Consider the following 26,011-nt stretch of genomic DNA (forward strand, 5'->3'; position numbering starts at 1 on the left):
TTGCACCATTGTAATTACACATAATAAAAAGAATGCACAAAAGTAGCAGAGAGGAAAACAAAAGCTGGGGAAGGTATGAAAAAAGTAGTGAAAATAAGGGATGACTTGAACAGAGGAGTGTGTGGTCTCCTGTGTAGGATGCCAACTCAAGGACAGAGGAGACCGGGATTGTGGTTTAATATTCAAAATGAATAATAAGAGAGGGAGGAAGAGGGAAACAGATGAAAGGCCTTGGAGGTAGCTGTGTCAAGGATGGAACCACTCCTCTTACGTGCCGCTCTGCTGTACGCCCATGTGGACCAGCGTTAATGATGTTAACAGCAGGAGTCACCTGTTAAAAACAGGAACCATGCCAATAGTCAGCTGTCAATCATGAGAGAGGTGAGAGATCCATACTGTCCACCAGAGCACACCCAGTCACCATCACACCGACCGACAGTCCTTTGAACTGCTGAGGTGAAAAAAATACAACAGCTCATTTATATGTGGTTCATGAATCTTTCAAAAAAAACAAAAAAAAAAGGCAGACAAAAAATACAAGGAAGTTTTTATTTATTTATTTTCACTTTATTTATACAAGAAAATGAATGACATGCAACATAATCTAATAAACAATTAGCAGACAAAATGCTGTAGATGCTGAAACAGGTTTTACAAAGTTGCAAAAAAGATATTTCCTTCGAAAGGCAAAATGCGTTTGATGAGAAAATCAGTGAGTTTTAATCACGGGAAATGATTTCTATGAATACTTTATTATCTTCTGTATGTTTTATTTTAGCTTAGCATTTGATAACCAGATCATTTCTATTGCAGTCAAGTTTTTGCATCTTATCTTTTTTAAAGTGTTGACTTAGCATCGCAAGGTCAAGTCCCTGCACCTGAAGGTCCTTGAGGTGCCAAATAAATTAGAGGGGGAGATGTAAAAGGGAGCTAAAAAGAGATGTAAAACTTAAACATTAGTGTAAGCATTTGGCTTATCACCGCAGGTCTGCACTGAGAATAGAGGAGAGCGGTTGCGCTGTAAATTAGCCTGGCGCTAAAGGGCCTTGACTGATAGACATAGTGCACTGAGCGCTAACACAGATGTCGAGGGCTCATTACAAAAGCCAGGCTGCTGTGTTGAGCCAGTGGCCCGGAGTGAGTCGACAGTGCTTTTCTCACAAATATTGGTTCTGCTGCCCCGGCTCAGCTTGGCTCAGACTAGCTCCCACTCAGTAGGAACCAGAGAGGGAGGGAAGGAGGGAGGAAGAAAAAGAAGTGGATGACAGTTTTCCCAGCCTTAGCCCAGGGAGTCAAGCTTTTTCGCTGACTGGTGTTGCGAACGTGGCCAGCTCTTCTGTCAGCACTTTCCTCTCCTTCATCTTCACACGCACAGCCTCCATTAGCTGGCCGGCAAAGGGGATCTGCAGGGGAGGAGAAGGATAGAGACAGGGTGTGAGAGCAGAGGTAGAAGGGGTAAGAGAAAAATGTGGAAAACACTCAAATTCACCACTATTAAAAAGCCAGAATTTTGACACCTGGCAGCTTTTTGGTGAACTTGTTTTCTGTTGAGTGAAGCGACAGAACTTCAGATGGAGCCTGAAGACGACATTGAGTGGTTTGACAAAGAAATTCAGAAACCAGGCTATACTTCAGAAATTTCATCGCCATCACTTTCAGTCAGTGATATATGACTCCTAAGTAGTAAAGGATAGGTTAACTTTTCAAGTCTGTCTTAAAGCATGGTTTTCCTAATATAATTTAGCTGTAAGAAAGTCAGGACAAAAATAAGACTGCTGAAAACTAAGAGCTGCAGGCAAATTTTAGATTTCATTTTGCGTCAGAGCTCTGCGGACATGGCCTCTCATTTTACTCTGGTATGGGGTCAGAAGGAAGATCTCTTCATGGCCAATACGGACAGGAGGAAGAGTAACTGTGTGTATCATGAATGTGGGCGGGCAAGTGGTGGATTATGGCAGACTTGGAAAAAAATGTGTCTTTTGGCAACCAATGCCTTTTTATGGTGAGGCTGAAGACATGCTAGTTTTTCTCCAGAGGCTAAAGTTGATCGGTCTTCAGCAGACATGCCTCAAGGCATAATTAAAACATCACTGGGGACACTTACAGTATTGTTGTGTTTTTACTGTATTGTATACTGGGAAGGTAAGACGATGGGAACAGGTGCCCAGTTAATATACAGGATTACAAAGGTTGAGCATAATAGAACCTGTTATATATGTTTGCTGAGCTCATGAAACATGAAAATAAAAAGGTGAACAGTCTTCCTCTCAAAGGTCCGCCTAATTGTGCTTTCCCTTTGGATCGACACAAGGATTTTATGTTCATTAGGGCACCTGATCAAAGCCAGGGCTTTACAGAGTCACTCCTAAAGATTACCTTCAAATTGTGTGCAGCATTTTAAAAAAAAGAAGAAGAAAGAAAATACAAAAAAATTTAAGTTGAGTTTTTGCTCATTCAGTTTACCAAGTCACATGGAGTGAGCTGAGGAGTGGACTGGTAAAACTGGAAAGAGTTGACATCAATATTGTGAAATCTCTCACTTTTGATATCTTTAAAGAGAATGTGAAAACATGAGCTATTGAACCAGACACAGAGACAAGACACAACTGAAGCGCTGTAACGAAATTTACTGAAAAACAAGAAACCCAGTCTTGCTTTGAAGCGATTAAGACCAAATCGCAAAGCAAAGTGAAACCAGGTAAGCTGACACGTTTTAAGGACAAGGTGAATGACTGTGACGTGATTTGAAATGATAATCGTATCAATCTCCGATACAGCCGTGAGAACCTCAAAATCTCTAACACAAAAAAGCACACAGTCCCCCATGTGCAACTGCCCCTTGACACCTCTCTCCTCTTCATTAAAGGCAACAGTATCAGGAACACAAGGTCCCATGTGCCAGGAAGTGTATGTGTGCAGAGGGGAGACACCTCCAGCAGCAGTGGATGCATCAAACACACAGCACCACTCCTCAGAGAACCACTACGCCCAAGTAACTGCTGAGACACATGATACATCCCTCTGCCTCTGCACCCCTGGGAGGGTTCTCTCGCCGTCTCACACACGTTCACATCGGTGCGCACACAAACACACACTATTTCCTAATCAGCTAATTGCACATAGAGCCACTAACTATGCAAACAAACCCACTAAAATAGAGACACAGCCACAACACTGGGGTCCATGGGACAGCAAAATGGGAGACTGGATCATTAAAAGTACCGATATGGGAATACGGGTAAACAACACTAACAGGTAAACATGATCTGCATAAACCTTACATGGGTGAGATTTAAGGCAGATGCTAAAACTATGAGAGAAATCTATATTCAAGTCTCGTGTGGACATTTGAAGTTTTTAATCAGGGACAACTTAGAGATGACAGGAAATGATGGCTCCCAGCTGGGTTTGACCCTGTAATCTTTAAACTTCTTTCTAAAAGCAAGAAAACTCTGCTTAGGCAAGACAGCACCAGAATCTCATTAAATATGATGCCACCAAATCAGTAAAATAAACTTGTGGTGTCTGTGTTACAATTTCGTTTGTACTGATTCATCCCCAAATGATAAGCGACTCTCGGATGAGGAAACAGAAGTACCGGACTACTGGCTCACAAACCAGACACCCAAGACCATCATTCCCCTTTTTATTTCTAGCTGCTCCTTTGCTGAGGACCGACACCCTCCAGGATGGTTAGAGGTAAGCTGTGATGCAGCTGCTCTACTGGTTCCCCTGGGCAGCTCCAGGCAGTGTAAGGAACTGGCACTAATGTTATGCTACACTAGATTTAGCCGGACCCCTGTCCCCTTTGGCTGAGCTGGCCAGAGCCGGCAACACAGCCATTGTTTTGTAGGAACCCTGTCCCCTTTGGCAACACTAAAAAAAGCTACTGTTGTATTAAGCCATGCTAACTCGCACCCATTACTATTCCACAAGCCCCGCAGAGCAGACCTTTTGTCTTGGTATGATTTCATGAACATGTTTCACAAGTGAACTGACATGTAAAGCCGCTGACACTGACAAGTGTGTGAGCAAAGGTGTGTGTGTATGTGTATGTGTGTGTGAGGAAGGGAGAGAGTGTGTTTGAAGACAAGGAAAGGGGCTGCAAGCAAAAGATGTTTTTATGAGCCAATTAAATGACATTGCTATTCTACAGCCTGGGGCAAACCTCAAGGCAAGGAGTAGCTCAAAGTTGCAGCGCTCCCGTGACCATTGTCTAGTAGTGGCATCACACTCACCAACTTTTTTTTTCCCCCCTAAAAGATCGATCATTCCAGGTCTTTTGTCTTCTCCCTCAGAGTGAGTTAGCGCAATTATTTTCAAGGGCCCCGTTTGTGAGAGGCTGTAAAGATCGTGTCAATTTGCTGCGTATCTAAATGACTTTGAACGAAGGGAGAGGGGGAATCAAACAGGCCTGACAGAGATACAAAGGGAGAAATTTGCTAGTCACTTTAAGTATTTTATCCCCGTTAGTCATACATTTTTTTTGTTAGCAAGGGCCCGTTCTTGGAAGTGCGACCGGAATATTTGTGTAGTACTGAAGGACTGCTGCGTCTAATCCTTGTCCCTGGCTGGTGATCCATCTTCAATGTAGGCCGCTGTTCAAGGTAAGGGAGAAGTAGTTACAGTAGTTTGATCACAGAGGGGGGAAGAACAGCTCTTTGATCCTTGATCCTCTCACTTTTGTTTGAAAATCAAAGTTATCAAACGGGGAATAACAACAACAACAACAACAGCATGATAAATAGATTAAAAAAAATAAGCCCGAGCACAAAGGCACCACGCTTAAAAAGTCTTGCATTTGATTATCTCCAAAAATGAATATGTCACATTTGCAAAAAGGGGCTCAGGTAAGAAACCCACTAAAGCACTATTCTCTCGCTCTCCCTTGTAATTACCTTCCCCATGCACCGGAGAGGATCCCTCTCTCTTTCTCCCCTTTGGGCCACTAGAGACTGATATGAAAGGGAATTGGACACATGGGGCCACAAATTCCGTAATTAAAAATCTCTCCTTTTCTTGATACGTTGTTTGGAAACATAATTTCAGTGTGCAATGTGCATTTGTTAGGGATCTGACCTAAATACGCCCTAGATTAAACACAGGAAAGCACTAGGTCTTTGTTTCAGGTTCCTATTCATTAGGTGTGAAAATGAGGCGATTCGTGTGCTATTGGGGTGTAAATTGAGAGCGATATGCATAAAAAAAAAAGAGAGGCAACCTTTCGGTAGAACTCAAGAAGAAAGCTGTGATCAACTGCAAGGCTTATTGGCCAAGGTAATGTACCGGGACGAAGTTACAGTCAACAAAAGTGGATGCGCCTGCAGCACACTTGTCACACACAAAGCAAAAGAATTGTTGCCTTTCATTGTTTGAGCTCACGCTTATGGGAATTTGTCACATGAATCATCCATTGATGAAAGGAAACTTTAATCAATCGTTATCTTTCTGTGTTCACTTTAAAAAAAGACAAAGGATGACACACAGGTATAATTAGACACAAAAACCTCAGAGCTCTACAATAGCATGATGTGATATGATTATTCACCTGGCCTATTTCAGCCCATCCTCTGACATATGATAATGTGCCGATGCTAATACTTACCTGGTTAAGTAATCAGCTCAACAAGGAGTACGCTGGGCCTCCTCCTTCCAACACAACGCTCCACGGTGCCAAGTAAAACAGGGGAAACCCCCGCCCCCAATCCAGTGACACATAACAGTACAAAGGCTCCGCTCAAAATCCCCCTCCACACACATACAAACACACTCAGAGAGACAGAAAAAAGAGTCGCTGATTTAATTAGCTCAATCATTAAATGAGGCTTAATTAGAGTCACTTTCCTTTGGAGAGAGCGTGGGACTCAGAGCTGTTCTTTGTCATTATGGAGGCATAATGAGCCACACAACACAACACGCTATCTCTTGCTATCAAAGCGCCAACAACAATGGAAAACTAGAAAACTGTCAGCACATTTCCACAGGAAAGGCATCGAGTCTTTGATATGTTTAGCGTGAGGGCGTTTACAATGTAACTCGACGAGGAAGAGTCGATGTGTCGAGCAGTTTTGATGAAAATGTTCTTTAACTTTCGATGAATGGAACAATTTAACATCATAGAACTGAGCTACAGAGAACTCCCCAGAGTTTGATTAAGGTTTGAAATGACAGAAACGGGCTTAGGCCTGCAGTCCATCCATGAAGACTTGGTTTATACCAAGTCCAGTCCAGGTTTGGCCTGTCTCTACCACTGTCTTAATGCTTGTTATAGTTTGGAGGCTGATAAGAAGTGATGCCTGTACGTCTCCCTCAGGTGTGATTGTGAGGTAAATATTAGCAGGCCCTCAGCGTCGCCCCATACCAGTAAACCAAACCACTGTCCTCTCATAAAGGAATCAACAGAGTCAATGACTTTTTAAATGTTATTATGCTGTCATGAGGCTTGAGATAGGTATGAGTGTGTACAAAATGAGTGTGAAAAATGATCTGGAGGGAGCGTGTGTGTTTGCATGCATGTGCACACGCTTGCATGCACATGCTCCTCCTGTTCATCATTGGCCAGCAGCAGAAGCCAGTCATTTCCCTGTCTTCATAAAGACTTGGCCCATTAAATTCTACCTCCAGTCAATAATTAGGACTCCACAAATAAACCAAAGGCAATTAAATCAATGCTTCCCAGGGCCGGTGCCTGGACCCCCTGGCCCACATGGACACTCCATCTTCTCTGCTGGCCTTATTCATGGCGGGTTTCAGTGGAGCCATACAGTACACCCCCTGGCCTGCTCATGATTATTAGATAGCACCGTCCCTTGATCCTAGCTATGGAGCGCTGCTCATGGTGGCTCTCCACTGAGGGGGCATAGGGTTTGATTTCATTAACTCACCAGTGGAAGTGAGAGACAAGGAAATGAATGCAATGTTTCATTTGGTTTTGAGTGGACATGCGGGGTGGTGGTGAGACAGCTTCACAAATGTGTGCCATTTGCTTGGCATGAAGAACGCAGTCACTTCAGATGTTTAGCATCACCATCCGTTCCCGCAAGACAGTTTGCTGATGTTTCTCAGCATATGACAGTGATGGCTAACAATAGCCCACACACACACAGACACACACACAGAGCGAGAAAGAGTGATGGGTTTACTATTGACAGGGCCACTGAAATAATAAAGTGCTGTCCCCCGGGCATCTCCATTAGGCACTGACAGTGACAAGATGAGACTGTTGTGAGAGTGCACATGCACGCACAAATATGTGCATGTACCCACACATGCACACAGATGGACACATCCTCATTCTCTCCCAGTGACAACCAGCCTGTTAAGGACATGGATCTTGCTCTCATCCTTCCTTTCACTGGGTCTATTTCTGTCTCTGTGTCTTTTTAATCTGAAGATGTGTGAGTGCAGCTCAGGGATAAGATCACATCATTAGAGAAGTGTGTTATTAGTGTCACAGGCAGGGTGACAAGCCAGGCCAGTCCACTTCACATATTCTGCTTGGTGAGCCTATCATATACTATGACAGAGCAGAAAGGCAGAGTTCTTGAAGTGCATTGCTTCATTGGACATGTGTAGTACTGACACTTTATTATGGCACCGTTGAGCACATCAAATTAGGAGACTGACCTAAAAGACAGGCGGTAGAAGTATCTCAATACAAATCTTTCAGCATGAAAGTATAAAAAAAACATACAGAAATATTAGAAACACAAGAAGAGACAGACTGGTGTCGCTTTAATACAACAGCTTGCTTTCAAAACCAGACAAAAGGACAGCAGAAGACAGAAAAAGAGTCAAAAATGAGAAATAAATAAATAAGCAAAAAACAGAACAAGATGGACTTGAAAGGGGATCGAAAAAAGTCTGTTGTAGCGAGGTGGTGGTGGGGGCTGGGGTGACTACGGAGGTCCCAGCGGTCCCCACAGGGACCTAGGGGCAAGTCTCAGCCTTGTCATACTCTGCTCCTCTCCTCCTCCACTCCACACACCAGCTCCCTCCTCCACCTCCCCTGTTCTGCCCACGGAAAACGTCGATAGCAGGCTGCCGGTGCCGAGGTCTCTGGTGGACACTAGCTCATTCTCCTGGCATCGACAGGCCCGCCAAATCAATATTTAGTTCCCCACTAACAAGCTGCCTCGGGGTCTGAGCCAAAGAGAGAGAGAGGGAGGGAGAGCGAGCTAGAGAGGAATGCGGGACGGTGGAGAACGGCAGAGAGAGACAGAAAGAGAACAGGGACTGAGAGCTGTCCAGCTAGAAGGGAAAACATGGATTCAGTAGAGTGTTGTGTGTGTTAAGTGTGGGAGGGGGAGAGGAAGGTGGAAAGGTCAGAAGAAGATCTAGGGAACAAGAGAACAGTGTCTGGTGTGTGTCGCGGTGCGGAGGCGACGCATGAGTGCCTGCGGCAGCCGCTGACAAGAGTACAGACAAGACACACACACACACACACTCGACACTCAATCATACACATATCACAGCAAGCAGACATTGACAGCACTCGAATAAAGCTCCAGCAGAGCACCCACAGATGAGTAGCGGTGCACACAAAGACACACACACACACACACACACACACACACAGTGAGGATGCAGCTACGTTTCTTGGTTTTGTTTCTTGTCTTCTGCATTATTGTTCTTTTTTTTTTTTTTTTCCAGAGCCTGTAGCAGAATGGGATGGGAACTAAAATTCACCCACTATTTAATTTATTTTAGGTGAGACTGGCGCCCAAATATTAGAGTGGAAAAAGAAAAATCTAAACTACTGAGAAGTATCAATACAAAAGCATCTTAAGTAATTACAAGACTTCAAACCTCTCGAGAGGATCTTACAATACAATTTAAAAAGACATCAATTCAGCAAGTTACTTTACTTCACTGGAATGGACAGCATCAAGACCTCAGCTAAATACCTATGTTATACTGACCTTCTGTTGTAAGATGCTGTTGAGGTGATCCAGCCATTCTTTGTCTCCTGGATTCTTTGAATGGGCCTCTGTCCTCTATAAAAAACAACAACAAATATTTATGTCATCAACCACACATGAAAGACATGCATGATGAAAGAATTTATTTTCATGTGAAATGGGAATATTTGCAATAAATCCTTGACTGTTTTGTATGTAGATTAAAAAAATGCAAAAACAGGTGAATCAGACCGGAGGCACAGTAGCTTCCTCTGCCACTGTATCTTAGCATTAGCCTCCGTGAGACTCCTGCTTGAAGGCAGAACTGTAACACCACGCCAGCAAGGACCTTGGAGAAGCTCTCCAGGGACTCAGTGGCAAGTTATGCCGGTATACGTTTGCATGCTACTCATGTTTAAAGACCTACCAGAGAGGTAGCCTTGTTACTGCTAATGACGATGGGAGAAGAGCGACTGCTTGGCCATGTACACTTCTACACTAATGTGCTATCGCTTCCCTTCAAACCCCAGGTGTGGAGGCTCCAAATGATGTGACGAGCCTTGGACTGCCTCACATGGTCTCACAGAGGGTCGCTCTGTGTGTGTGTGTGTGTGTGTGTGTGTACGTGCTTGTAGAGTTGTGGACATAACAAGCACAGGCCTGTGGAGTCTGGAGGTGGCGAAGAATGTCCAATGCCACAAAGTCCTAGCTAATCTTTAACAGAATTCACTGTGGATGGTTAAATTACATAAATTCTTTTATGTAATGTAGATGACGGCACAAATGCATATTTACCAAAAACGTACAAAATATTTTGTGTGGCTGATAAACAATTGATAAAAAAATAATACTGCTAGAAAAAAAAGAAAGACCGTGTTATAACTACTACCTTCAAGCTTCCCAGAGGGGTGAACACAGTGTATGAAAGAGTGTACGTGAGTGAGAACGAGTGTGCTTGTCCACCCGTGGCAGATATTTAACAAAGCACTGACCCTCCATTAAACATTAGACGCAAAACAAACTGGCCGGGCAATTATATCCTTATTACATCTGGATCATTAAATCCACAACAAGTTGCCTAGGGAGGCTGGAGCTGCTCAGCCCTCCGTGGTCCTCTGTTGCACACTATGAAATGGACTGAGGCAAATAACAATGTGTAATATGACATGTTTGAGGGCACATTCATACCTTCTTTGTATCCGTATGATTTTGTGCCTCCTCTCCCTTATTCATTTGTTTTTATGTTCACATTTGACTCAAACACTTTGGAAATGAATGAAACCACACAAAGTAAATTAAGTGATCAGACCCCGTTGTCCTTAGGTTAACTGAAAGCAAGGGAGAGCTCTCCTTCGGTGCCGTCAACAACAAAAACATCGAGGTTACCCCAAAGAAAAAAATCCCCCTTACTAGAATGAGAAATGGAAAATGAAGCCTTTGGAAAGCAACAATGGGCATAAAACAAACTCCATCTGTCGCTAAATTCTCCTAAGACACAAACACAACCAGGAATACTTAATTTGAAATAAGTTTGTACACCTAACATTAAAAAATTCTTTTTACAAATTAGGAGCAGTTTGGAATCACAGAGCTCCCACAAAAAATATGGCATGGTTTTTTGATTGAGACGGTAAAAGACGAGAAAAGCCCTGTAATTTTAACCAAAAAAAAAAAATTAAACTACTAGGCACTGCTTGCAGAATTTTCAACATTGTAACAACAAATGACAGACATGCCTGAGTTTACATCTGGGAAAGATACCAGAGGTAGGGCTCCTAACATGCACAACTGTTTTTGGTTTGATTGACTTCCATTTGTTCTGCAAGATTCGACACAAGAACGTTTTTTCACCAAAACACACGTATGGAAGCAAACGCACAGGCAAAGCTGTCTCTGGATACCCATTAAACATTTGAAGTGACACATCACATTTAAACTTATTAGCACAGCGTGATTCAACATTGACCTGACATTACTAATAAATAAAGAAACCAGGAAGAGTTCAATGACATTAACCACAGAGTTTTCTGATCTGAGTGAGGGGAACTTTTCGCTCTGCGACAAACTCTTCCCTGTCATCTCCTGGGTGCGTCTGGCTGGGAAAGAACTAAAATTGTTTTCAAGTGTGAGTAAGTGCCTGGTGCACCCTCTCTTATCTTGTGGTAAATGAGAGAAAGTCCCCAGAGATGGAGGGTTGATTGTAAATTGTGGGATCCTATTTGATGACATGGCTGGGTATGATCCATGTAAGAGTAAGAGCCCACCTAGCAAGAAAAAGGCCTGCAACTCGAAACTGTGAGTCGATACCAAGGATATTCAGTTTAATTACTGCTTTCATTATAGAAAGAATGGAAAAGACTTGTGCTCTACTAAAGCAGAAAGGTGCTACAGGTCTTGGCAAGTGCAAGAACACCATAAACATGAAGCCACTCCCTTTTCTAATGCACTGCAACTTGCAGACTTATTAGTTCTATGCCTCAGTGTCTTGACTTAATTGCTAAAACATTAACCCATCAATAAAAGGTCAGTCAGAAGCAGAGATTTCTAGTAAGGCTCATTGATGTCAGATACAGAAGAAATGAACGAAGAAGTTTTGTTTCTCCCAATTTCCTCCCCTCTACAGCAGCATCATTCCTCAGTACTTGTTGCCACAGGATAGGCCAAAGTTACGGGTGCTCCTTGTTTCAATCGACACTGAAGTGCTAAAAGCTATGAGCTGATATTGATGATATAATGTTTTTTCCCAGGCTTCTGGTGCAATCACTATGCAAAAGCCCCAGAAAAAATACTTTTAGGATTTTTGCAGCACAGAAAATCTATTATAGGTATGTTGGGTGTTCTGGGCATAATATTTCACTTAATATAGATCTTAAAGTTAGTGATTGTGTAAAATGTTGATCGATTGTCCTTTGGCCTTACCTGGTCAGTGTCCATTATGTCTGCAAGATCATTCTCTGACATATTGAGGATGGAGGCTGCAATGGACTTGGCTCTGATCATAGACTTGGCTGAGAGGCCGCCCTTTGCTGCCACAGCGCTGGCCTGCCTCAACCTCTCGATCTTCATCAACTGCTGCTTGACCTCTTGAACATCTAAAAGTATTTCACTGGCCAGGGCCTGAAGGGGGAGGAGAAGGAGGAATAAAAAAAGGAAGAGGATGATGAAATGGATTTAGAAAAACAAGAGGGATAGGACTTGCCTGGCAGATAAATAAATGAAATTGATCAAGCATGCGCCAAAGAGGCCTAGTACATTATCGAAGAATATTGAGTTTGACACACTCAGATTCTCTTCAGTTTCGCCTCAAGCTTCCTTGTAGGAATGTGGACCTGAGGGGTTGTTGCTACGTTGATTGAAAGCTCAGGGAACACAGCTTTGATACCAAACGCACCCAAAGTTTTGCTTGAATCTCCACAGGCAGAGAATCATGCAACTGAGAGAAGAAGACAGAGGGATACTAAAGGTACAGGCATTCATTTATTTATTTGCTCTCTGAATGTCTCACAGTACAGCAGGGCAACATAACACTGTTAATAATTAACCGACAAGGATCTCTTTTAAATGGTGCCGGTGTGAATGGCCAGCGAGATGAGGAAGGCCTGGGATGGCACAGTTGTCGGGCACTAAATGGAAGTTTGCTCTAAATACAGAGAGACAATTAAATGTTAAAACTGCCACTGTACACGAGAAAGTCAATAAAGTAGACTCCCCTTTGCTTCATTTTGAGCTTATTGATTGAAGCAATAATCTTCTGTATCATTCCCCTGTAAGCCTGCTGAAAAGCTGACCTTGGAATAGATGGTCAGATGAGGGAAAGCTAGAAACAGAAGTACTCACCGTACACAAGAAAACAAACAATCAAAAAAGCCACACAGTGCAGCTTGCTCTTGGAATTTACACAAAATAAACAAGTGAGCAAGAAGTTTGCCATGTGCACACATACACCAACATGAAAAAACAACTCTGCTGTGCTACAATAACAAGGGTAATCATATATATAGACACTGCTGGATGGTGGCAAACACATCAACTCTTCTCTTTTAATTTCACACAGGTGGATCAAGTGCACTTTACGAAGCCAATGTTGGTTCTCATAGGAGAGTGCTAAGTGTGGGGGCGGAGGCTTGCAGCTGGAGTAATGTGTATAATAGCATCATTAAATAATAAAATAAAAAAGGAAAAGACATAGAAACAGGGCTCAGGCATTAATAAAGTCAAGACAGCCAACAGAACCACATTATACGACACCCATGCAGATTAAAATAACGATTACATTACAAAAAAGAGATAAATATACACGCATCAGCACTGGTTTTCAATCCTCTGATCATACTGTAAGTCTTTTGTAAAAATAAATCATAAAAGTGCAGATTATCATTGAAATTTCTAAGTCATCCAGTAAGCCTGTAAGCTTGTTTGATTTTTCTTTACAATTTATAACCAGTGTCATAGCAGATGAAGACAGCCACTAAATCAGAACTGTTGTCTGTTTTTTTGATGAATGAAAGCAGCTTTAGCTCTTTTAAGTGATCTGAGAGCTGTGGTAGCCAAACCGACTACACTGCTCATTAACAAACAGCCTCAGCTTTTATTTACAGCCTAATAGATATTCACTGTCACCAGTCAAGGGTTACGTTCAATTGACCTAAACCCTGCATGTGAAATAATCCAGGCAGAAATCAAGAGGTGAATTTATCACTCATTCCCAGCCTTGTGAGAGACAAAGGGTGGAAGGGGCGATATGTAAACGTTCACACACAGACACAGACACAGACACACACACACGCACACGCACACACACGTGCACGTGCATGAGTTTGTTAGGTTAGACCCACAATCACTGTTGCCAGAGGGGCAATTTAGGCAGAGCAAGGATTAGGGCAGGCAGATGAGGATCAAATGAGCAGCATAAAGATATCCTCTTTAATAACTACCTACCGCATAACACCTCTTCACACATGAAGACGCAAATGGACATTCAAAAACATTAAGATGTAAAAATACTGTAATTCTGTTAGATTATGCATGCACCGATGTAAAAGAACTGCAATTTACTGTTGTAATACCTAAAAAACTGAAGATGATGTATCAGAATGTAACCATCTATCAAAAAATGGGAAGACTATTACATTTTTCTGAATTTTTCTAAGAGAGAAAAAACATTTAAACACGACTGAAATTGGACACGATTATGTACTTTATAACAGGGATGACAAGCCAAAAAGATTATTTTCAAGAGTACAATGCTCAGAGTGTGTGTCTGTGTGTGTGTTGAGGAGCAGTCACTACATGCAGGGCCACTGTTTAGCAGTTCAACAGCAGTGCGTACAGCCTGGGGCATGTTCAGGGGCCAAAAGGGTTTGCTGGCACACAATAAAGAAAAATCTCCACAAACAAATACGCACATAGAGCACATTCAGCCACAAAGAAAAAAAAAAAAACAAGCTCATAAAGACACACACACGCGCACGCGCGCACACACAAACACACACACACACACACACACACACACACACACACACACACACATGCAGCCCTCCGGTCCTGATCAATACATGACAAGAGTAAATCTCTTCCGGACGTCAGGCAGTCCAATCAAAGGGCTTGGTGTTCTAATAGGGAATCACAGTAGCCAGGGGGAGACAAACAATGATGTGAATCCTCAACAACAATACAATGGCCCCACCAGCCTAGGGTTATGGGAATGGAGGAGAGACCTTATACAGATGTGAACTGTATTTCTATGCATGTCTACACACATGTCATGCAGTTTCTATTTTTAGGTTACATGTAGATCGCATGCTCGTGTGCCCCTTTCACTATAAATGCGAAGGTGGGGAAAGAAAAGGAAGGTTAAAGTTTGAGTTATGTGAAATAAATCAGAGTTAAACTGGAAGAAAAAGGATCAGAACATAAAATGTAGCCATATCCAATTCTCTCTAGATGCAAGTAAATCATGAGAAGACAGCAATGCTGGTATTTCTGACTTACAAGAGCAACAGCAATGGAAAATTACCATTAAACTGAGTCCATTATTTGTGACTTGATTTATGTGTGTGCAAATACACTGTCACCACTACCTATCTCTGCAAAGCCCATTTCCCCATTGATAGACAGACGTCAGCTCAACAGAGGTGATGGACAGTCTTTATCAGTCTCTGCCAGACACACATACAACCTGACACAAACACTTAAACATACTTGATGGATTAGGAAAGACAATAAGATCTATTCCCACTGGACACAGTATTCTCACAGTGGCTGCTTGCATCTGTCTATGCGTTGAAAAGAAAAGCAGAAATACATAATTGCAGACATTGATGCAATTCCATCCATCTATTTCCCATGGGTAACCTGGTTGTGGTTGATGTAGGCTAAGGAACATAGTGAGGATGTCCTAAACCCTATCCACATGCTCAAGTCACTCATGGGGGATCCTAAGGCTTGTCCTGGCCAGGTGGGATCTGTAATTCCTCCTGGCTTCCCTCCCAGAAAACATCAACAGTGATGAATCAAGGTGAGATCCCTGAGCCATCTCAATGGGTTTCTTTTAATTCTTAGTACCTGGGTGCTCCTTCTGGATATTCTTTTGATAACTGAATGAACAGTGGTTTAGATGACCCTTGATCTCCTGGATTTAAAATGTTGACTGACGGTTAAAATTGTAAAAAGTTTAATTTCAGTTCTTTTTATAGCAACACCAGTTTATAGATTGATATCCCTTTCCATTTTGGATGACTACTGCTCAGGAGGTAAAGTGGACTGATCTGTCTCACAGCAGTATTCTTTGCCAACATCCCCAGTGAGGCGGTGAATCCCCCAGATCTTCAATAGAGGTAAACTGTAAGTAATTTCATAACAAGGTAATGGTATATATCACAATAGGCAATATATGATCCCATGGTATATGCTATTATATCATCGAACACAAAGTGCTATCACATGGGAGTCTCAGCTTTGACATCCACGGATCCTCTGGTGTCTTGATCTCTACTTGCTATCAATGAGTTCTTTGGTGTTTTGACAGTCACCTGTCTCCACAACCAACACTTTGAACATAATTGCATGGGTTTTGTGTCCCCAGGGTAAACCACAAAGGAAAAAAAATAAATCTCAAGATCTATGATTACAGTAGGTCTCATCCAGGCTTCCCCATTCACCTTCAAACACCTTTTCCCGAGTCCGTCCTGCAGTTTTCACTACTGTCCCACCTAAATACTGGTCGAAGAGCAAATGACAGCTCTCGTTTGTTTTTCAACAGCAGGTTCATGACAAACAGCATTTATACATCCATCTCTTTTCTTCAACCTATCCAGACTCAGGTCATGTGGCAGGAGTCTGAATAAGTGTATAGGCAGTCCTCAAGAAACAAACATTTGGAGATATGTCACGCTGTTGTATCCGACTACTGCAGTTCCCCTTTCAGCCACAATCCCTACTGAGCAGCAACGCTGCATCAACGTGCATCTCCCCCCCTTGGTCTTATACATAACAGAATAGTTTTTTTTGTATTCAGAGAAGTAATGGCTTTTAAATTACCTCAAATGGATAATATAGACTGAAATGTATTAAATAACCACTTACGAACAGTTCACCTTATGAACATCTCTCAGAAGCAATTGTGTTCATAGGTTGAGGACTACCTGTATTCCAAATGCCATCTCAACAGCAATATTTTTGAGTTCCTCAAGGGGGATCCCAAGATGTTCCTTGGCCAGATGGGATATCTAATCCCTCCAGCTGGTCATGGGTCCTCCCTGAAGTTTCCTTCCACTTGGCTGTGCATGGAAAAAATCCAAAGGGGGGGCGACCTACAGGCAGCCTACTCAGGTGATCAAACCACTGACTCCTTTTGATGCAAAAAGAACAGGAGCTCTACCCACATCTCCTCATCCTATCTCTTACGTAGAGCCCTGCCGCCCTATGGCCGCCTGTATCTGCAATAAATATGGAATTGACACTCAAATCTCAATTGTTCAGTGTTTCACTGAGATTTGACCTTCTGTATTCTGGTACCTGTTATATTTGGTCAATTTTCTCTCAGCTCCAACTCATTGGCCTTGTGTTCATTATAAGCATACACAAAAATAAAAAAAAAAAACACCACTCTGGTTTACATGAAACAGACTGTTTCTCTGAAACCCATGTTTGGCAAGACGTCAACAAAAAATGCTCTAAAAGCAAAATACAGTACTTTGAAATATCTTTTTGCAGGGCAAGAAGCAGTCAGAAAACATCTTTGTCAATTTTTGAGGAACGCGTGAGTTGTCACTGGCATTCCATGTGGGCATTTCTGAAAATGATAGACTAGACTCAAAAGCTTGTGCTGTGCGTAGGACAGTTCAATCCTTGGGGAAGATATTAAAGTTACACCGCAAAAAGGACATTTATAAACTGAGAACACCAGCAACACCACGAAATACCTGCAAATACAGCATTCTATAAATCTGAATGCATCCTTGACTGTTTTAGCAATGCGTTTGCTGCACCTCGTATTATTTTCCTCATTGGTAAGCGTTATATATCCTCCTCAGAGCCTCAAGTACTGAGAGTTTGGTCTGCTATGCATGTCAAAGTAAAAAGGTTTTTAATAAATATTAATTGTAATACAGTACTATCTTTATTTACATTTACCTAGTTAAAATCTGCATCACAAAATGAAACTGGATTTTGCCTTTTGAATGAAACAGTCTCCTCACATGATTAGCTCTGCTGCTGCCCCTGAGCAAAATGAAGCAACATTGGCTGAACTCAATTCATTTATTGTTCTGGGAAATTCAAAGTTAAAACTTTGTTGCAAGCTGTCCCAACAACCTGATAATGTTTTACTGTCTTTGCTTGCTAATATTTCCTGCTGCAGAGTGGTGATCATAGTCCTCAACTCTAGTTACCAGCAAATAAATCTTTTCGTGTCTTTACTTTTTAGGCTTTAAGTCATGGAGGGAAGCATTGCTTATATGACAATGTATAGATAAGTATTGGCGATCACAAGCAGGCTGGTTAAATAAATATGATACAGGTATTGGTATCAATAATATCTGGACAATACCCACGCCTAAATAAAAATGCAACAGAGCCTTACACATAACACTGCAGGTGTTTCACCCACACAATATGTTAATAATTCATAGGTGAAGAAGTTATAGTCACCCCGTATCATACATACTGTATATACAGTATAATGAGTTAGATGATTTGACGGGACAAACATGGCCCAGTGGGTGTGATCCCTTGTCCCTTTATAAAGTACCTTGATAAAAGAATGAAGGTGCTCCAGCTGGGAGTTGGCCTGGCCTAACTGTCCCTGAAGCCTGTCCAAGGCACGGGAGCTCTGCTGGGTTAGTCCTTCCATTTGCTCTGTGGCTGTCTGTTCCAACGCAGCCAATGTCTGCTCATTGGCTCCCACACGGGCCTGCAAGGTATGTATGCGCTGCTCCTGTAAAGACAAGCAGCAGGCAGAACTGCTCAGCTGGCAACAGTTTGTTCTGTTGCGAAAAATAACAAATTTGCATCAGCCTCTGAGACATTTCTGGACATTTTATTGATTTAATTTGAAATGTTCTGACTTTGAATAGGAAGCATCTAATCTGGGGCCATTAACAAAAGATGGAACGAGAATAAACCATAACAGTTCACGTCTGAATAGCTTAGTTACTTTTGCCAAGGAGGTTAAGTCACTGCCAGAGATTTCTCAAGGAAAGTCAGGATTGAATTCTTATGCCATTTATGGAGAGGAAGAGTGGAACTTAATCCCTTAGATTTTGTTGAGAATCCAAATATTCATCTGTATTCAGAATCTTTTAAGGGATTGTTTACCATTGAAGAGTAGTGACAATACATGCATTTACTTCATAGATAAGGGCTAAGCTAGCACAATCCAATACAATGTAAGACAAAAAATTATATTTTAAGATGGAATGTCATAATTGAGAAACTGAATAAGTTTACGGTCCTTGAGTACCACCTAGTTTCTCCAAATATCATCATGATTACTTTAAAGATGCTGTTATCAACAAAAAAAATTCATAAAGCCACATTCTGCAAGAATCCTTTTGGAAAAAGGCCAAAGTCATGAATAAGGCAGCTGGGATTTGTATTTGTTAATATTACATCACTTGGTTGTGTAACAATTCATGAATAGACTATATGACCTCTGACTAAACTGTGATTTAAACATGATGATTTTTGTTACTCCAAAGTACCATGACATTGCACAGGAGAAAGTCTTACAGGCGCTGTGGCACAACACAGGAAGTTAAAAACAAATAGAGAAATTGTGTGGTCCAGTTCTTTGGAACTCTATCGGCTGGTTCCTACCTTTTTTTCCAGGTCCTCCTTCAATTTTGTACAGGAAACTTCATACTGGCTTTTTTCTGCAGTTGCAACATTTAATCTCCTCTTCATAGATTCAATGAGTGCCTTCCTATTAATGGCCTCCTCTGATAAAGTTTTAACCTACAGAAAAAAAGAAAACCGGAAGGTGAAAAAAGATGAGGCTATACAAACTTTTCTAATGGCGGAGCTTCTCAAGTTCACTTGTCTGACACTCAAATCAGTGAAGTAAAGGTCTATCCAAAAGTACCAAGTTCATTTGTCATTCTGACGAGTATCAGAGCAATCAACTACATATAGATCTGACACAACTGGTACCTTCTTCTCCAGCTCTTCCACCTGTCCACGATAACTTTTCTCCATATCCTGCAGGAACTTCAGCCTGGTCTTCAAGTCATCCACCAGCTGTCTTTTCATGCTCACATCTCGCTCTGCGTGGCTCGACCTGGAAATAAATAAAGGTAAACACTCAAATACAAACAAATATCATAACACATTATTAACATCTATTCACAGGGACACAGATGCAACATCTAAACACTGGTATTAGACCTGACACACAGACACGCACACACATACTTCTGGCAGGCAGTGTCCCTTCGCAGTGCATCAGGCCTGACAGTTCATTATGACAACTGTATACACTGGCATGCTGTTTGGTTGAGTGGATGGGGTGAAATAAGGATGCATATGTAACTAACTAACATTATTAGAAGTACTCTGGTGGGGAACGTCACAGTAAATGTGACTAGGGAGTCCTTTTTGAAAAATGTCATTTTGAATCAGCAGTGACACTACCGGAAAGACTGTAATCAATGTTTAAGAGTTTATTATTTCCAGCTCGGAATTACACCTGTCACACATAAAGGTACATCAGCAGGGGGACCCGGTTTTGGAAAAACTGATTATGAAGGGAATTCGCTCCAAAAAAATGTTGTTTGTTTGTGTGCTGTGCTGGCAGTACTTCCCTAAAGACAAACAAGGTTTCAGTACTGTAGGTAATTGATGTCTTAACTGTTTCAAACATGCATCTCATTAACATGCTTAATATTCCAGCATCCTCCACTGCCATATTATAGCGAGGTCATTTTTTTAAATGGGCCCCATATGTTAGTATGTTTTATTGCGTTCTGATAAATGACAAGTATGGCATATTTTCCCATATTTTTAAAGTTGTCTACATCTATGGGACTTTGAACAAATATAATACAAGATTTTAAAGACTTAATTAAAGTGGTTTTGTCTTTTTTTTAATTTAAAGTGAATCTCTTAGCTCCAACACACATCACGGCTTGTGCATTTTAAATAAACAGAGGATGCACTGCCATGGCAAATGCTTCATGTAAGTAAATGTCCCTGTATCCCTAGGTGGATGAATGCCTGAGGGCAGACTGGCTAAATAAATGTGAGCTTGTCCTATTGGAGTGACATTAAATTAAATGAAAGAGGAGACTAGCCTGGGGTCTTTGGGACGGAACGCACTGGCTGGTTACCCCACGGATTTGGCCATTAATGAGAAAACCCATATTGAACCTTTCAGATGACTGTCTGGTGTTGACTTAAAGACAGAGAGCAGCAATAAGAGCCCCAGCAGTTCCCTCTGCCCCAATGCTAATGGCAATTAGACAGACAACATTCATTTTAGATGTTCTCTTCTTCTGCAACCCAAAAAGAATAAAGGATAAAAAAGAATGAAAGATACACGGCGCTGCTGCCGGAGTGTGTGATCTCTATTTATGAGTGTTAGTGTAAAGAGAGCCTCAAACTATATCCCAATCACCCACACGTTTTTTTTTTGTTTTTTTTTATCCCTTTGTTCCATGCTTGTTGGCAATATTGTTAATCAAACATGTATGTATTGTAATGCTAACAGGAGTAGGTAGAAGTGTGTGAGTGTAAGAGGGAGGATTTCTGTGCATGTTAAGAATGAATTGCGGGTAGATGTTTCATGTGGCTGATAGACAACAGGCCTAAAGATGAAAGAAGCAGCTTCATAAATAAGGCAGGGCCATAGTGCCGGATATTGACTGAGGACATGCCGGTATACTTTGAAATTCATTTCTTTTTTTCCTTCTCTTCTTTAAGGAGAAGCAGCCTCGCTCCCTGTGTGTGTGCTGAGATGTATATTTCAGAGACGTCTAGACATGTCTTTCATTCTGAGAAGGGGTCCCTCCATGGAGGCAAACGGAGAGGTAGGTTCGGAAGAGATGGCGGTTTACGTATGTGTGCGTGAGTGAGTGTGTGACAAGAGGCCGAGGCTGTCATAGAAAGTCAGCCTTGGGATTCTCACTCTGTCTAGCTGTGATCCGCTATGCTTTGGTCACACACAAACACATACCCACTGTGATTGTACACATGCCCTGGATGCATTATTGAGAATGGCAGGCAGAGGACACGGCACACTAGACAAGAGAACAAAACAGAAGAAAGCCAATTTGTTCTTTGTACCTTTCTCACAGTTCAAAGATGAGATCCTAATGCAGAATGATAAAATATGGCTCTCAGAACTGTTCAAATATCGATAGATTCCCTGAGTGAATTGTTTATAGCTATACATTGAGACTGTGTAATGTAGCGAGAGCTCCAGTACGTGAACCATGTAACTCATTAGGGCTTGTGGCCCACAGGCCAGAGTGATGCTGTGTGGGTTTTAGTGTCATGGGCCAAAAGTCCCTCCTGAGGCAGACAAACAATCAATACACTGCTTTGATCAGCACTCCACATCAGCTACCCACGTAAGCAGCACCACACTACATGACACAAAAGACACCCACAAGCGCATGCACACTAATTTCTTCAGTCATTTTTATTTGCTCAATCATGAAAACAAACATAATTTCACAAATCATTCACATGGAGTAGAGGCATGTTTAAGCGGAGTGCAGCAGAGAGTGCAGCCACATGGTGGAATCTAACACTGCAGATGAGAGCTGCAGAGAATCTGCAAACAGAAGGAGACGTGGGGAGACCGAGAGACAATAAGAGAAGGATGCACAAGGAAATAAAGAGACAATTAAAAGCTATAGTGGAGGGTAACTTCAAGGAAGGAGCACAAAGAAAAAGAACTAATGAAGACAAGGTGTGAAACTAACTTGTCCTGCAGCTGACGGAGCTTGTCCTCCTTCTCCTGGAGTTGGCCTCGCAGGGCTTTGTTAGCCGCCACCTGCCTTGTGACCTCTGCACTCGCACTCTAGGGGGAAGGCGCACAATGAGCGTGTTTATTAATGTGTTTTAGTGTGTGTGATAGGGGGTGGGTAAGGTTTTCACAACATGGCTGATGACAGGTCAGGCACAGCATGCCTCCTCATTATAGTTACAGCGGGAGGGTGGAAGGTGCTAAAAGAGGTTAAGAGGAGAGCAGTGTTTTTCAAATGGATGAGATATGGGGAGCAATTAAGAAAAAAAATAACAATTTTTAGATGTGCAATTATGAAAATATCTTGACGGGATTTAGTATAAAAATGTTTAAATATCCAGTTACAAAGATTAAATGACCAAAATGACTGCTTTTAATGTCTTGTTATTATTACTATTATGCTTTATCCTGTGTGTCTGCCTGACACCTCATGATGACAGGTTAGCTTCTGATCATTAGACTGACGGATATTCAAACGTGCATGTTCACTTTTGGTGAAAAGGGCCCCGCGTCTCCTGTGGGATCTATATCAGTACTAGCTTTTGACAATGTGCTAACTCAGTGCATGCACCCCCACAGTTCATCACTTGCCTCTCCCTTTTACTGTCACCTGACATGACTGTCTCAGCTGTGCGTAACGACAGCAACAATCTGCTTGGTGACACTGATGAGCCGGCTGTGGAGAGGGTGATAATGCGGTAGTACCACTCACACTTTATTCCCTATGATGTAGGGCACGTCTCTGCTGCTAGTCTTCATCTTTCTGACAGCTACTCTATAATAAGATCGAATGATAAAAAATGCTAATTCATGTCGAAATCACATGCAATTTCAGGTGATGCTGAGTGTAAATTTAAAGGTTCAAGAATTTATTCTTTTTTTTTTTTTTTTACACTACATGATTTGAAAGTAAAACTTTCAAGACAAGTATCTTCAGAGTTTAAAAATCCTCAAGGACTACAGGCTTCTCAAAAAAAAGTGAGATACTAAAATGACTAACAAATATCCATGTATTGATAAAATACCAGGGAAATGTTTCTCAAACTAAAAAAAAAAATGCTTGTGTATTCCAACACTGGTAGGCAGTTTGATACTGCATATTAAGTTAGAAAAAAAGCAGACAAATCCATAGCTTCTTATTCTGCCCATCAACTTTCCTGTACATCCAAATATTAATGCCATTTTTGAGTCAAAGAGCATTAGGTTTCCTTGCTATTGATTGCACTATTAACTTGATGAACATGATGCTCATCATCCTATTAGGAGACTTGTCAAATAAAGATTGCACAATAAGACGATGCCTGAAGTCATTGCAATAACCCCAAAATTCTGCTCATAACGTAAAACTACTAACCTTAAGTTTAGCTTGAAGTTGTTTGACCTCAGCCCCCAGCACATCGGGGGCAGGAATAGTTGGGGTGGGCACGGTCTTGCCCTGGCAGTTGCACTCTGTCTTTAACGGTGCTGCTGGTGCTGGTGCAATTTGCTGGGGGAATCTGATTTGCCTCCACTGCGCCAGCTCCATCTCCAGAACTTTTTTCTGCTGTTCCATACCAGCCAGGTCAGAGGTCAGCTTCTGGAGATTGAGAGGCAGACAGAATTGGTGGGCTAGGGTACTGCTGATGATACCATAAAGAAAAACACATCTTACTTACTGTCATTATAGCCAAGAAAATAATACTCACAAAATAACAAAAGTTAAAAAGTCATGAGAGCTTGCAAAGCAACCTGTTGTTAATATAGTTTGACTATCAACACCCACTGATTTACAATGCAATAATGTATTCCTGCCGTAAGAAAAGACTGGTAAGTCTTTATCATTAATCTCACATCACATGAATATCATAAATACTGTTATAATGTAAACACAATATGTTGAAAATGCTCAATGTGTCTTAGCCACAGGAGGGCTGCAGGCTTTGCTTTAATATCTCAGATGAGAAAAAAAGTGTCCTTTTTTTATGCTAATGAGGAAACAGATTATGCTGGTGCCTGGTCAACAGGGTCTAATTCTCATTGCGATTGGCATGCATAATAAAGCCATCCTGCAGAATCAGAGATCACTGCGGGACAGAGGGAGTTCAGCATTTGGTGAGTGGTTGGGTTCAGTGTGATAAATGATAATGGCACCACTTGATCATGTGCAATGTACAATGTATACGAGCATAAACAAAAGCATCTGAGGTGAACAACGGAGGTGGGAGAAAAAAAAGCCTTGTGCCTATTTGTTAAGAAAATATGAAGCAGAAATATGTCTCTAAGTTTAGTTCAATACTTGCCACAATTAGCTGATGCAGTATCATTTCAATCATCAAGAATCCGTAATGGCACAAATAGGAGACATGATACACAAATATGTATCCTACATACATAGAGGAAGTGGTGTGACACACACACACACACACACACACACACACACACACACACACACACACACACACACACACACACACACACACACACACACACACACACACACACACACACACACACACACACACACACACACACACACACACACACTCAAATGAAACCGCAGAGTCCCAAGGGTTTGCTCTCTACTCTGCATACATGGAGGTTATTGATATCTAGTTGCTGGCTGACACCTTTTAATAGAATTCCTCTTGTTTTAGGTTACCTCTGCTCTGTTGAAGACACACATTCGGTATCCGTAGGGAGGGTGTGATAGAGGGAAAAGGAGAAGTAGTATAGGGAGGAGTAGACAATGAAAAGTGAGGCTCCAGCTGCAGTGGCAGTGGTGTATGAATTAAGAGTGGCATTGATGACACTTCCTGTAAGACAGGCTTTTATTTTACAGGCCATTTTCAGACCTGGTGGGAGATGACTCTGATACGACTGCTGTACTTGTTTGTCCATTAGGCTGGAGGAGAGGACATCTCTCCTTCTTTCACTAATGCTGTTCCAAGTGATATGTAATCGTAAGTGGCCACAAACAAGGAAACGAAAGCTGCTGAAACAGCCACATAAACAAGAGCCTAGAAGACGAGTGCAGAAAGTCACACATGCAAAAATTAACCAGAAATTTATGAAATTGGTATCATTAGACTTTAAAAATAACATCTGCCATGTTTCAGGTTTAGCTAGTTATGTCTGTGACAAGCCTCTAATCCTGAGATAATCCCAGCACCTTCCATGTTAGACAAGAGCAGGACGCTGCACAAGAAAGACAGAACGGAATGGAAGGTCTTGTAGGTGCTGTCATAGTATATTACCAAGGGAAATATTGACTGAGTGAGGTAGATAATCCAGACAACCAAATGATCCTGTGTTTGGATGATATGCATGTCGAGCCCATTTCATCAACACCTAGATTTAGCCGAATTAGAGCACACTTAACCTGCAAACCTGTTTTTTTTTTTAAGCTTCTTATGCAACTCTAAGGGATAGGTCCAGTGTCCTCAAACTTAGTTTTACTTTTTTTTTATTTTTCTGGCAACTATTTGTTTTGATATTATGGCGGCCCTTAATGTAAAGATAACATCTTAACGGCTCCAATCTAAGATTTTGGCAACATCAAGAGAAAACATGAATAGTGGCTGCTCAGATAATTACAGAAGTTTTAAAGCTAGCTGTAGTTCAGATGTTTTTCTTTGAAAAAAGAAAGAAAGTTCAATTGATTAAC

The 26,011-nt window shown here is 41.7% G+C and overlaps 1 protein-coding gene across 1 annotated transcript in view; it reads right to left on the reverse strand.

Moving 5' to 3' along the window:
* Positions 1-611: 611 nt before the first annotated feature.
* cntln (centlein, centrosomal protein) overlaps positions 612-26,011 on the reverse strand; it is a 77,658-nt gene continuing 52,258 nt past the window's right edge. The window contains exons 20-27 of the mRNA XM_068321957.1: positions 23,723-23,944; positions 22,325-22,422; positions 19,551-19,677; positions 19,218-19,355; positions 18,151-18,336; positions 11,820-12,017; positions 8,922-8,996; positions 612-1,403 (exon numbers count right to left, since the gene is read on the reverse strand). Coding sequence (XP_068178058.1) covers positions 1,293-1,403; positions 8,922-8,996; positions 11,820-12,017; positions 18,151-18,336; positions 19,218-19,355; positions 19,551-19,677; positions 22,325-22,422; positions 23,723-23,944 — 1,155 coding nt within the window. The 3' untranslated portion in view covers positions 612-1,292. The remainder of the gene's footprint in view (positions 1,404-8,921; positions 8,997-11,819; positions 12,018-18,150; positions 18,337-19,217; positions 19,356-19,550; positions 19,678-22,324; positions 22,423-23,722; positions 23,945-26,011) is intronic.

This window comes from Antennarius striatus, chromosome 8, assembly GCF_040054535.1.
Source record: "Antennarius striatus isolate MH-2024 chromosome 8, ASM4005453v1, whole genome shotgun sequence".
Lineage (NCBI taxonomy): Eukaryota > Metazoa > Chordata > Actinopteri > Lophiiformes > Antennariidae > Antennarius > Antennarius striatus.